The 12,477-nt window shown below is 52.3% G+C and overlaps 1 protein-coding gene across 1 annotated transcript in view; it reads right to left on the bottom strand.

Moving 5' to 3' along the window:
* Positions 1 to 423: 423 nt before the first annotated feature.
* Tm2d1 (TM2 domain containing 1) overlaps positions 424 to 12,477 on the bottom strand; it is a gene marked incomplete at its 5' end in the record, with an annotated part of 19,300 nt that continues 7,246 nt past the window's right edge. The window contains 4 exons of the mRNA XM_033758238.1: positions 424 to 864; positions 5,268 to 5,341; positions 7,236 to 7,327; positions 11,431 to 11,539. Of these exons, the coding sequence (XP_033614129.1) occupies positions 754 to 864; positions 5,268 to 5,341; positions 7,236 to 7,327; positions 11,431 to 11,539 (386 nt within the window). The remainder of the gene's footprint in view (positions 865 to 5,267; positions 5,342 to 7,235; positions 7,328 to 11,430; positions 11,540 to 12,477) is intronic.

Here is a 12,477-nt window from a genome sequence, read left to right on the forward strand (position 1 = left end):
ACGTTTGGGGACAAAAAGAAAGGTTCACGACCACACTGGTCCTGGGCGAGGAGGTCAGGGGAGCCGTGGTCCTGAGCTCCCCAGAGCACTGCACTCCTCACGGCCCACACACGGCCAGCGCCTCTCCACTCTAACCCCAGGGTACTCCTTCCTGTGACTTCGTCATTTTGCCACATTCGCTGCGAGTCTGAACTGGAGATGGCAAGCAAGGAGTGCACCAAAGGCCCTTTGCCGGGGCCGTGGGCACCTGACAGGCAGAGGCTCGCTCGTCCGATCTCTGTGTCTCCTAGGCCCTCCTAACTCTGCACAAGGGCAGACACCCATGTTAATGGCGGAGGCCCGTCCCACGACCAGGTCCTCACAACTGGTCGCTAAACGAGGAACTGCACACAGGGTGCACACGACATGCAGCACAAAGACACGGCCAAAGGCAACTCCAGCCTGATGACTTTGCTTTTATTTGGGAAGTTCTTCCGTGCAGGACCGTGCTGTGCCACAGAACACAAAACCACAGCACTGCGCGGTGCAGTGCGATCGGCAGAAGCCCCTGCCCGGGCCGCACAAACATGGTGCGCTGCACAGACAGACGCTGAGCTCCGCGAGCGCACGAGGAAGAGGCGGCCGCAAGTCCGAGCGGCACCTCCATCCTGAGCCCACAGCCCCTGACCAGGCAGGTCATTAAAGGGGCTACCTGCGGTGTCGGACGGCAATCAGGAGGGGACACACGCCACTCACTGTCCTCTCCATAAGTCCTCATGGGTACAGCTGCGTTTTCCGGAAGGTCTCGTTGGTGATGCTCAGTCTGATCAGTCTGGTTCCGTAATAGTCTATGATGTAACTGCTTCCATCTGACGGCCCCACGATCTAGGAGGGAAACTGTCGGTTACCCATTTACAAAACGCAGTGCGCGACACTTCGAGTCTACTCTTCTCGGCTCTTAATAATGATACTTCAGTAGCCCCAGAACTCAACTCTAAACTAAGTGCAAAAAATAAAGAAGTCACTGAGTGGCGCTGTGGGTGACTGGACCCCGCCATCTGCGCCCCACGCCCCGAGCCGGGTGCTGTTGCCACACAGGTCAGGGACAGACCAGGAGACGGGCGGCCTCAAAATAAAAGTGAAAAGGGTGGGGTACTGGAAGTAGAGCGCCCCTGGGCCTACCCCCCAGTGCCCAAGACAGAAATCAGCAAAGTCTGAGCGCAGTGGCAGGAGGCCCCCCACTCAGGCGCCCACACCCGGGACAGCGCCACGACCCCATCAGAGCTGCCAGCCTCGAGCCACACCCAGGCCAGGCCCTCTCGGAGGTGGCCCTGTGAGGCACAGCCCACCTCTCCCTCCTTCAGAACTGGCGGTTCCTAACACACAACGCTGCTTTAATCAACCGCGCCACTGATAAATACAGTAACCCAGAAACCACAAGCAAGTTTTCAATAATTCAACTAGTGATTAAGATAGGCCTCAAAGATAATTACACTAGGGGAGAATTCGGGGGGAGAAGGAGAGCAGCAATCAAAATTCAAAGAGAAAAGGAAGTAATGTCAGACTGAGAAGCAGTTTGCGAAGAACTCATTCATGGCTTTTTAAGTGGATGGCATTTAAAACCCTGTGGTATTTCGTCTGTTGGGTACATGTCAAAATCAATGTAACAGTTTTATCTAAATATGCCAATATTTGAAACTACATCCTGTACAACTATGGACGCTCATGACGGAGACATAAATGTCAGTGGGTACAGACGTAAAACTTCTCGGGTCGCACAACTGTGCTTGCAGAAACTCCTCTGGAGCGCTTCTCACCTGAGGCGCAGTACCCAGCCAAGCTGGGCACGGTGGTGCAACATGTTGTCCAGCTATTCAGGAGGCTGAGGCAGGAGGGCTACTAGGTCCCAGGAGTCTGGGGCCAGGCTGGGCACCGGAGCGAGATGTCTCAAACACAAAAGCCCCAAGGTGACCACTGCAGGACATCCAGGTGCTGTGTGGCACTGTCTGTCCACAGGGAGCCTACGTCCCCGCTGCCTGCCACACAGCGGCCACGCTCAGGCCCAGCTCTGCCCAGGTCGGGCATGCGTGGGGACTGCAGGGGCACTGTCACTGACCAGCTGCACGGCCAGCTGGCGTCTCGCTCTCTGGTTCTGCTGGTCTTGCGGCCTCTTCAGTCCCAGTCTTTGTGGACCACGATCTGTAACCCAGAGCCCTCCAGCCAGGCTCTCCCGTGTGTAACCCACAGCACTCTCTGGATGAGCACTGATGAGGACACCATCCTTTACCTCAGTGTTAGGAAGACCATTAGCTGTGAAGGTTTCAACCACTTAAAAGCCTATTCCCTCACTAAAGTTTCAAAAATCGGCAGGCGTGGTGGCGCACGCCTGTGATCCCAGCTCTCAGGAGGCTGAGGCAGGAGGATCACCTTGAGTTTGAGGCCAGACTGGGCTACATGGTGAGTTCAAGGCCAGCCTGAATTACACCGCGGGACCCTGTCTCAAAAAAAATTTTTTTAGGGCCAGGGATTTAGCTCAGTGGTTCCGCCGCCTGCCTTGCAAGCGCTCAAGGACCCGAGTTCGATCCCCAGTACCAAAAAAAAACAACAACAACAACAAAAAAAATTTTTTAAAAGTACACCACAGTAAATGTAAACCAGTAACAAGGTCATCTGTTACCAAGACTGAGTGCCACGCACAATTATATGTGCTATACTTTTACATGATTAGCAGTGAACGAGGTTTACACCAGCATCACCACAAACGTGGAATAAAGCCCGTACCAGGATTCACGACAGCAACAGGGTTTCTCAACCCCCCACAACCTCAGGGGCCACCATGGGCTACAGCCCTTCTCAGCTGACTAAAACCTTATGTAGCACACAATGATGTAAAATGCACAGGTATGGAGGAATGAGTGTCGTGACTCTTCAGAGCTGGCTTATGAATGGCTACTACACAGCAAGGTGGGCTGCAGCACACCTGCAACCCCAGCGACTTGGGAGGCTGGGGCAGGAAGACCTCAAGTATGAGGCCAGCCTAAACTGCCCACCCAGACCTGTTCCAAAACACCAAAATGAAAGGGGTAGGGTTGTAGTTCTGTGGTGGAGCTCCTGCCTCACACGTGAGAGGCCCTGGGTTCCAGCCCCAGCACTACAAAGCACACACACTCACTATCCAAGGCTCCTACAGGACTACTGATTTAGACGGTTCTTTTTACTGCAATCTATTTACTGTTTCGTCCCATTCATGAACAGAGTATTTAGGCAGGCATAGTGGTGTGGGCCTGTCATCCCTGCACTCTGAAAGGCTGAGGCAGAAGGATCACACGTCCGAGCCCCATCTGGGCAATTTACTTAGTGAGACCTTGTCTCAAACGAAAAACAAGTCCGGGGAGGCAGCTCGCACAATGTCCCCAGGTTCACACCCAGCACCTCCACGCACAGACAGAATCGACAAACTCCCAATGTTTATTAAAAAAATAAACTCAAAGTATTTCAGTAAACCCAGCAACATATAAAACATGCTTATTTTAGCAATATGTGCACTATTATTTTACACTGTTTTGGCTGTAAGATGAAATAACCAACTCCTAGATTTTTGCTATCCACGTTATAAGACAAAGATTTCTTTCTTTTTCTCCTCCCTTATGGAGAGCAAACCCAAGGTCTTGTACGTGTCAGGCAAGCATTCTACCCTACAGCGCAAGGAATGTTTTCATAGGTCTGAGTCCGTGTAAAATACGTTTCTGGGGCCAGAGCCCACAGAAACACTGCGATTCACTGGGGAATAATGTTTAATGGTAAAGAAGAAAACAAGGACGGAGAGAAGCACAGACAGCCCTTGCTGCTTTCACTGTCCTCCATGGCAGCGAGCTGTTTCGCCTCCACCGTGCGCCACCCAGCTGGGGGCCAGCCTGCTAGGGACTGAAAGTTCTATAGACTGTGAGCAAACAACCTAAAAAAAAAAGAAGTATAAACAAAAAATGCAAAAGGTCTACTGAAAAACTGGAAAAACATACTCATGACAATATTAACAGATTATATTTATAGTAAAAAGTTTGACTGGCTGAAAAAAAATTCTCCTCTGGAACCGATGTGGTCAACGTCACATGTGAAACACCAAGCCCGACCTGCTGTAAGCATGAGGAATACACAAGCCTACGTGCCAGACGCACCCAGAGCCTGCTGCACCTGCAGCTGCAACGACACGGCCTGCCCGCGAGGAAGAGGCCCAGCAGGGAAACAGGAACCGAGGTGGCCTTCGCAGACACTGCAGGGTCCGATCTGAAGACCCCCACAGCATGTTCAGCTCCCTGTGTCCTCACCGAAGTGAGGAGGCCTCCTCACAGTGTGTGACAGCTCCCTCAAACTCTTCCTGCCACTCCCTGTCCCTGGCGAGGCAAAGCGGGGAGGGGCTGGGCTGGGCATATGTTTCAGAGCAACGGCAGGAAAATCCCAACTTGAAAATCAAATATTTCCCTTGTTTAATTCTGGTATCTCATTGGTCCATATGTTGCCTCCTCCTCACAGTATGTTCCAAATCCATGATTCTGACTTCCCCTGGGTTCGTGACAGTCACAGAACTGCACAGCAGCCACCACACAGCACAGGTGCGGGCCAGGAAGCAAAGGGGGGCCCCAGCACAGGCTGCTGGCCAGGTGGTGAGTAAACACGTCTCTCTCCCACCGGGGCACCTGTGGTGACCTCACCACAGAGCCCAGCAGAACTGAGCTCAGTGCTCGGGGCAGCACCTCACTGCCACAGGACCAGAGGAGATCCCCTGGGTGTGCATGCCGGCCCTGCACCGAGCCCTACACAGGCACCTGCACCTTCCTGTGCCCACGGCGTAAGCCCGCTGGGTTCCCTAGGTACCTGCACCGACAGGTTACACAGGACCCTGGCTCAACCCTGCCCCGCATCATGCACGCATCAGAGCATCCACATCCTGTTGTGGTGACTGCCACAGTGGACACAGCCACCAGGAGCAGACAGCTGGGGCAACAACTCTGAGCCCACGCAGGCGGGGAAGACTCGGGAAGTCACGCAGGGAAGGAGCACCTGCACCGGCTGCTCTTATCTCTGTGGCCCGGACTTGGGCAGGCGACTTTCCCAGGAACAACTTATATCTTTCAGGGACACAGCCTGGGAAGGGCTAGCTGGAAACGCAACCACACTCCTTTGCTCTGTCTCGGGAAGAAAATTCCTATTTGCTCACTTACACAGTCACTGAGTTTCATACACAGGGGTAGATTAAAAGCAGTTTCCATTCCAGGTTGATGCTAACTTACCTGCATTGAAATAAGAATAAAATCAATTAGGCTCCCAATTCCACAAAATCCCACAGTGCAAAACTTCAACAAACCTAGAAGAGAAAGTAAAGTCACTTACAACCTAGGAAAGCTTACAAATATTAACAAATTTCACATTCTAATAAGCCACTGTAAATACCACAGTATTTATATTTAGAATGTAAAAGTAATACTTTAAAAAAAATCAAATCTTCACCTGAAAATGTGAGGAAAGCATAACAGAATCTCATATAGAGAAAAGCCACAAAATAATTTATGAAATTATTTAACGAATAAATTTTACCACTAGAAAAAAAAACAAACAAAAAACGCCCCAGTGTAACTTTAGAAAACTCCTTAGGCGGTTACCTCCTGCACATACTCCAGAAATGCAAACTGGGTCTCTACATTTCAGACTCCAGAGTCAGAGAACCTCTCTCCTGAAGTCTTTACTGATTTAGACTTCACATGATATGTAACCCAAACTTGCCGCTACATCTGGAGTATAAAATATACGTGTCACGCTACACACACAAAAATTAGGCAGATACTGACTGTGTTCTTCAATTACACTTTTACTGCAACCTACACTTTTCTCTAAGCCATGTGTTCATTAGCACTTAAGTCAAAACCAACAGTTCCATGCCCAGGATGGGATTTTGTCCATGGGGGTCCCAACCCAAGAACTAAAACAGGTGAACCAGCACCAAACCTAAGATGTGCACAAGGATAGAGCCCAAAAGTGTGGCTTCTGTAGGAGCCACACGGGGAGGAGACCCTGACTCACGCTGGTAAGAGGCGGAGCAGCAGTGACCCAGAGAGGCAGTGGGCGCCAGCGCTGGCCAACAGGGCCACTGGCCTCAGACTGGGGCGCCGGGACCTGAAGCTCAATTTTCCCTTTCAATACCAGGAGGTGATCCCAGGGCTTTCACACTTAGCAACATCCCCAGCCTTTTCAGTCTTTTTCAAATGAGATGAGGCCTCGTTAAGTTGGCAGGTGGTGAAGGCTGGGCTTGAACTGTCGAGCCCCTGCCTCGGTGTGACAGGGAGCTGCTGTGTGGACAGCGTGGGAAACGCCTGCTGGCTGGCTTGGCACAGCTCTGGGTGAGACTGTGCGGATTCACCAAGGAGGAGATCTGCCCCGGGGGAATGGCACTGCCCGACAGGCTTGCAGCCTGAACAGGTTAAACAGAGGAAATGGGGAGAAGAGGGCAGGCTGGCTCCAGCCCTCCCTTCGCCTGGGACATCCGCCTCTTGGCCTCCAGCAGGACTGCAGTAGCTCCAGCGCCCACCTCTGACTGGAGCCCGAGTCTCCAGGGCACACACGGCCTGGCCCTTCTGCGCGCTTATGCACCTGACTGCAGACCTCGCAAATCATGTGCATGTTATACAGGAAATGTCCCTCCAGTAAACCCTGACACACTCCGCCTCCCGAGCGCCGAGACAGGTGTGTGCCGCCCTGCTCAGCGTTCGCGTCACACTTACTTTCTTTTGAGTCGACACACACACTGTGATCTTCATCATTATTCCTGAATAAAGGCTTAACTGAGTAAATCAGTGAATGCAGTACTTAAGGTCTGGGTTTTACTTAGAAATCCACAGCCCAAGTTTCAGGTCTGGCTCTGAGGAACCCTGCCGGGCCCACAGTGGTTTCCTCTTCCATCTCCTCTGCCACGGCGGGAAGCAAAGCAATTTTTAGAAAGTAGTATTTAATAAAAGCTGCGGTCACTAGTGAGGTGCTCTCCTAGGACTGGCACGAACAGCAGGCGCGAGCTGGGGCAGGGGCACTCACGCTCCTGGCAGTGCTCTCCATGGGGCAGGGAGGGCTCGGAGAGCACACACATTCACCAAGCACTGCACACACTGGAGGAGGCTACCGCCCACTGCACTGACGTCCACAGGGACGCACACACCGAGACGCAACGCGACCCGCGAGGACTGCCGAGCTTTTCCAGAGAAACTACTCACCCAAGGCGGGGTACCCGAGGTAAAATCGATCTGCTCCCAGCCATCCGAGAAAAAGAGACAGCGCCACCGCCACTTTGTATGAGTAGCCGTTTCTGTGCAGAAGGAAAACCAGAGTCACGCTCAAGTATTTCTAACGCTTAGCACTTTAGACAACAAAACTGTGAATTCCTATTCTTTGTTAAAGTCTCGCTCGTTCATTCCCTGATGCTTTGTAGGTGCCCACTGCGTGCCGGGCATTTTTAAAAGCTACGGAGATATTACTGAAGAAAAATGAAGATCCCTATCTCTGAGGAGCTCACATTTTCATGGCAGAGAGCCAAACACAAAACTAGGAGAAAAGCAAATTTTATTGTAAGAAAGTCACAACTGTCACGAGGGGGGAAAAAAGAAATACAAAGGGTATATGGGGAATCCAGAATGCCAGGATGTGGGAGGACTCCAGAAGGGCTGGGAGGGTGTGCGAGGACTCCAGAACGGGTGTGTGAGGACTCCAGAAGGGCTGGGAGGGTGTGCGTGGATTCCAGAACGGGTGTGTGAGGACTCCAGAAGGGCTGGGAGGGTGTGCGTGGATTCCAGAACAGGTGTGTGAGGACTCCAGAAGGGCTGGGAGGGTTGCGAGGACTCCAGAATGCCAGCTGTGTGGTAATCTGGAATGCAAGGCTGTGTGGGAATCCAGAGTGGCAGGGCACTCAATGAAGTGGCAAGACGAGCCTCTGGAAAAGGTGATGTTGGAGCAAAGACCCAGGCAAGGACATGAGTTTCGCCAGGGTAAACCTCACAGGAAGCAGTGTCCCAGGCGAAGACACGCCAGCACCTGCAGGCCTGAGGTCTACACAGCCAGTAGGGGGGGCAAAGAGGGAAGACCATTAAGAGGTGGGGGCAGCAAGGATGTGGGAAGTGGAGGAAGCAGCCTGGCCTTGTGCCCCATTGCCTCTTACTCTGAGAACGAGGAGATCTGAAGCAAAGGTACAACCTACCCTGGGCTACTCTGTAAAATAACCACTCTGCCACTCTGACTGCTGTGCGGAAAAGTAGACTCCAAGTGCATTTGTCAACCGCTGCCACTACAAAGCCATATAACTGCTTCCAAACGCTGAGGCTGTGAACCATGCTGCATGCTGAGCCCGCAGATCCAGGCTGCAGATGCTGGGCTTCTAGACCCAAAACTCAGTGCAGCAGCTACCTGAGACCAGGTCCTTCTAGAACACAGCGCCAAAGGAGAGGCTGGAAGCCAGGCCCCACACCTCAGCTCCCGTTTCCGGGCCACGAAGTGCTACAGCCACACTCACAATCAACAGGGTGGTGTGGGAGTCTACACCGCCTGGTGACAAGGACAGACAGGGACGGGGAAGCAGGTGTGAGCTGAGCAAACTCAAACTCCAGTGCGAAGTTTGACCCGGAGCACCAGACAGAACAGAGAAGTGAGCGGACTCTGGGTATGCAGCACTCTCAGCACAGCCACCTACATGTCCTGGTTTGCTTTGGATTTGTTTGTTTGCTTGCTTGAGACAGAGAATCGCTATGCAGCCCAGGTTAGCCTTGGACTTGTGATCCTCCTGCCTGGTATGAAAAAGGAAAGGAGTAAGGGCAGCACTGAGAAGGGGAAGCTGAGGGTGCAGAGCTCTGGGAAGGAAAACTAGGACTTCAGCCTTGCATACGTGAGTCTGATGCGTGTATCAGACAGCCACGTGGTCTCGTGCACAGAGCAGCTGGGTTTGAAGTCTGGAGTCACGGAGAGAAGTCCGGGCTGGAGCACACAGTTCCAGACACAGTGGACACACTGACAGCACATTCGTGCCCTGTGTATGCGCACGGAAAGAGAGACCTGAAGCTCCATACATGAAGAGATCATGGAGCAGAGAAGAAACACAAAGGAAAGGGACTGAGGAGCAAAGGCAAACTCACACAGCGGAGCGCAGCGTCCTGGGGCCAGGCAAAGGCAGCCTGAGGACAGACTGGCCCACCGTGCCCACCAGGGAGGGCTCACAGGGGCACAAGAACTCCTACTAACCCGTGGGACGTGGAGCCTGCTCACGGGTCTCATTCGGCAACAACGCCCAACTTGACTGAGGGAAGCAGCACCCCAGCGACACCAGAAGGACGCTTCACAAGAGAGGCAGAAAAAGAAATCAGGACTCTGAAAAAACTCAGACAGGAATCTAATGGGCAAGACACCAGAAGAAAGAGTAACAAAACTGGCAAACATTAAAAGAGCAGAACAGCCAGGCATGGTGGCGCACACTTGTAACCTAACACTCAAGAGGCTGAGGCAGGAGGATCACCCATCACAAGTTCCAGGCCAGCCTGGACTCCACAGCTAGACTCTGTGTCAAACAAGCAAACAAAACAAAAAGTTTGCCTGAGAAGGGGAATGAAATCCGAAAAGCATTCATCTCTAGGGGTGACTCACAGTGAACATTAATCCAGAAACGCGTGCTACGAAGAGACTGGTCCGTCACCACACTGGCTCTGTTTTCAAGCAGACACACAGCTACACCACACTCACTAGCCAGCCCTATCTGGCCCACAGCTCTCTTCGAGGGCTCCTCCTATGCCGTCTGGAATGCGGGCCCAGCGTGGGCTCCGGGACACCCACAGGAAGTGGCAGTCACTGTGCCCCACAGTTCTGCAGTGCCGAGGACAGGGGTGCCTCCGCTCCATGGGCCCGGCCCAGGCAGGACACACAGACAGTCTGAGAACACACAGAAGCACAGGAAAACCGCGATGGGAAAGGCCCCGCCTGAAGGTTGGCATCCGCGCCAGGCAGGACTGGGACCAGGACCGCCCGTCGGGCCCATGCTCATGACTTGCCAGCACCTTCCATGGCCCAGAGCCACTGGGCTCCCCGACCTGATCATCATCAACACCCTGTGAGCAGAGTCAGCGGCTCAGCCGACCCGACCCTGATGGAAGGGAGGCCACGCTCCGTCACCCGCTCAACACGGCCTTCCCAGCTGTCACCCGCGATGCTCAGCCGTCCCGGTGCCCAACGCCTTCGAGATGTTTACAGCAGAAAAGTCAAGCTAGAACTTACAAGTCGATGACATCATGCCTAAGTACCTCAGAAATAATTCCTTTAACAACTTTGCTTTGCTAGTGAAAAATTTTGAAACTCATGGTTAAGCGATTGCTTTAGGATTAAACAGTAAAAGTCCTCATTAACTCAGTGAGGTAAAGGCAAAAGTTCTTTTAAGGATTCTGAAAATAGCTGTGGAAATAGCGAAACAGAAGTGAAAACAGAAGGAAAAGTGGAAACAAAGCTTCTGTACATAGGGAGGGAAGGGAGCTAAACGGGGGGATGGGATAAAATAAAATTTATTTAACAAATAGAGAAAGAAATAGCCAAACAGTGGTTAATTCTTTTTTTTGTGGGGGGGACTGCGGATCGAACTCAGGACCTTGCATTTGTGAGGCAGGCGGCAGAACCACTCAGCTAAATCCCAGCCCAGTGACTTCTTGGTGTAACTGCAAATAGGGTGCCCTCAAATAAAAAGGACCCACGAGGCCGGGGACGTCGCACAGAGCTGCCACGCCTGCCCGGCCAGCGCAGGGTCCTGAGTTAGATCCCCGGGGCCCAGAATCCCATGGCGGCGGTGCGAGTGCAGCTCAGTGTGCAGGCTGGGTCCTGGGTTTAATCCCCAGTACTGCAAATGGCAACAACTAAAAAAAATAAATGGGTAAAACTTAACTGTGTTTTTAGCAAAAATATAAGAATAGGAAGTAAGCTTTAATACAGCAAAAATAAAAATCAAACTTGAAAACATTCCTAAGAAAATAAAGCCATCTGTCTTACTATCCCAAACTGATAACGTGGAATTCCACTGAATGCTACCCCTCCCCCTCTGTCCTGTCCCCACCACAAATAAAACCCAGCTCCGACGTGTCCTTACTTACCAGTGATGGCAACAGTCACGGCTTTTACCCTCACAAGTGCCCTGAATCTCGGAGCCAGGACCTCTCATCATCTCCCTGGTGGCAGAGCCGACAGCCGCATCCAAAGGCACAAGGCCCAATGGCCCATCCTCCGCAGGGCCAGCGCACTGCCATGGGCCCCACCGACACGTACACAAACACGGGCACACGTGACACGAGCAGACAACAACAGTGCACGTCCAGGATCTCCTTCACAAACAACCGCTTCACTCCACGACAGGGGCAAGGAATCTGGAATTTCAAGTTTCAGGAATGTACTTACACATTTCGGCAAGGTATGGGCTTGAAAAAACCAACTTCTTGTCCGGTAAAATGTGTTTCATTGCCACCGAGATCCTTACATGTTATATTGGGTGCTGGGAAACAAGGAGCTAGAGGCAGAAAAAACAGAGAAGCCTTTACTTTTCTTTCTTTAGAAACAGTGTGTAATTGTTTTTCTCTAAGACTGGCAAAGTACATAAAAAGATTAAGGTCACGGCAAAGTACCTCCCCAGGTGACACATTCCACAGGGTGCCGACTAGGAGAGGCTGTGACACGGGCACTTCTACGGCAAACAACTCGACAGCCTGCCTGGACCCTCCCAGTTCCAACTCTGCCTCGGGTGGAGACCCGGTGAGAGGGGCTGTGCACGACTGCCCGTCGGCTCAACCCTGGGAGGAAGGACACCGAACTCTGCCGGGAATGAACATAATCTGAGAGCGGCCACAGAAAGCAGCCCTTGGGGTCCTTGTGGTCGACGCAGCACCAAGGTCCTCGACAGACATCCCAAAGGTTGTAGGGATTGGATATGCCCAGGTCCCTAGCACAGCAAACATACAGCAGGTACTCAACAAATGCTAAAATTCGAAGGTAGGGCAGTTTCAGAAAATGCTAATCTGTTTAGCATAAAGAACTAGTTTTTTTGAGAAAATGTGAATAGAACTTTACAGTAATCTACATATCACACACAGACTTTGGAGTTTGAAAGGAAGAGGGTATTTTCTGAGTAGTTGATAATTATCTTATAGTTTCCAACAAATCCTTGTCCTTTTTCAGGCCAGACTAGTACACTGAGAAAATGACACCGAACAAAAGCCCCACATGACTCTTGCACCGGGCCCTGGAATCCTAAGAGCCTGACTAGGGCTCCATGAGCTTTCCTCACTCCGCTCCGCCCACTGGGCGACTTCTGCAGAGAGGGCCCCGCCCGGCTGGTCCAAGGGAAGGGCGAGCAGGGGCAGAGGGCAGCGCCGACCGCACACAGCTGAGTGGGCTCCAGCACCCTCCCACCGAGGACGCGCCAGCCTGGCCGGGCACCAACTGCCGGCC

Source organism: Fukomys damarensis, unplaced genomic scaffold (genome assembly GCF_012274545.1).
Source record: "Fukomys damarensis isolate Sample0158 unplaced genomic scaffold, DMR_v1.0_HiC HiC_scaffold_33, whole genome shotgun sequence".
Lineage (NCBI taxonomy): Eukaryota > Metazoa > Chordata > Mammalia > Rodentia > Bathyergidae > Fukomys > Fukomys damarensis.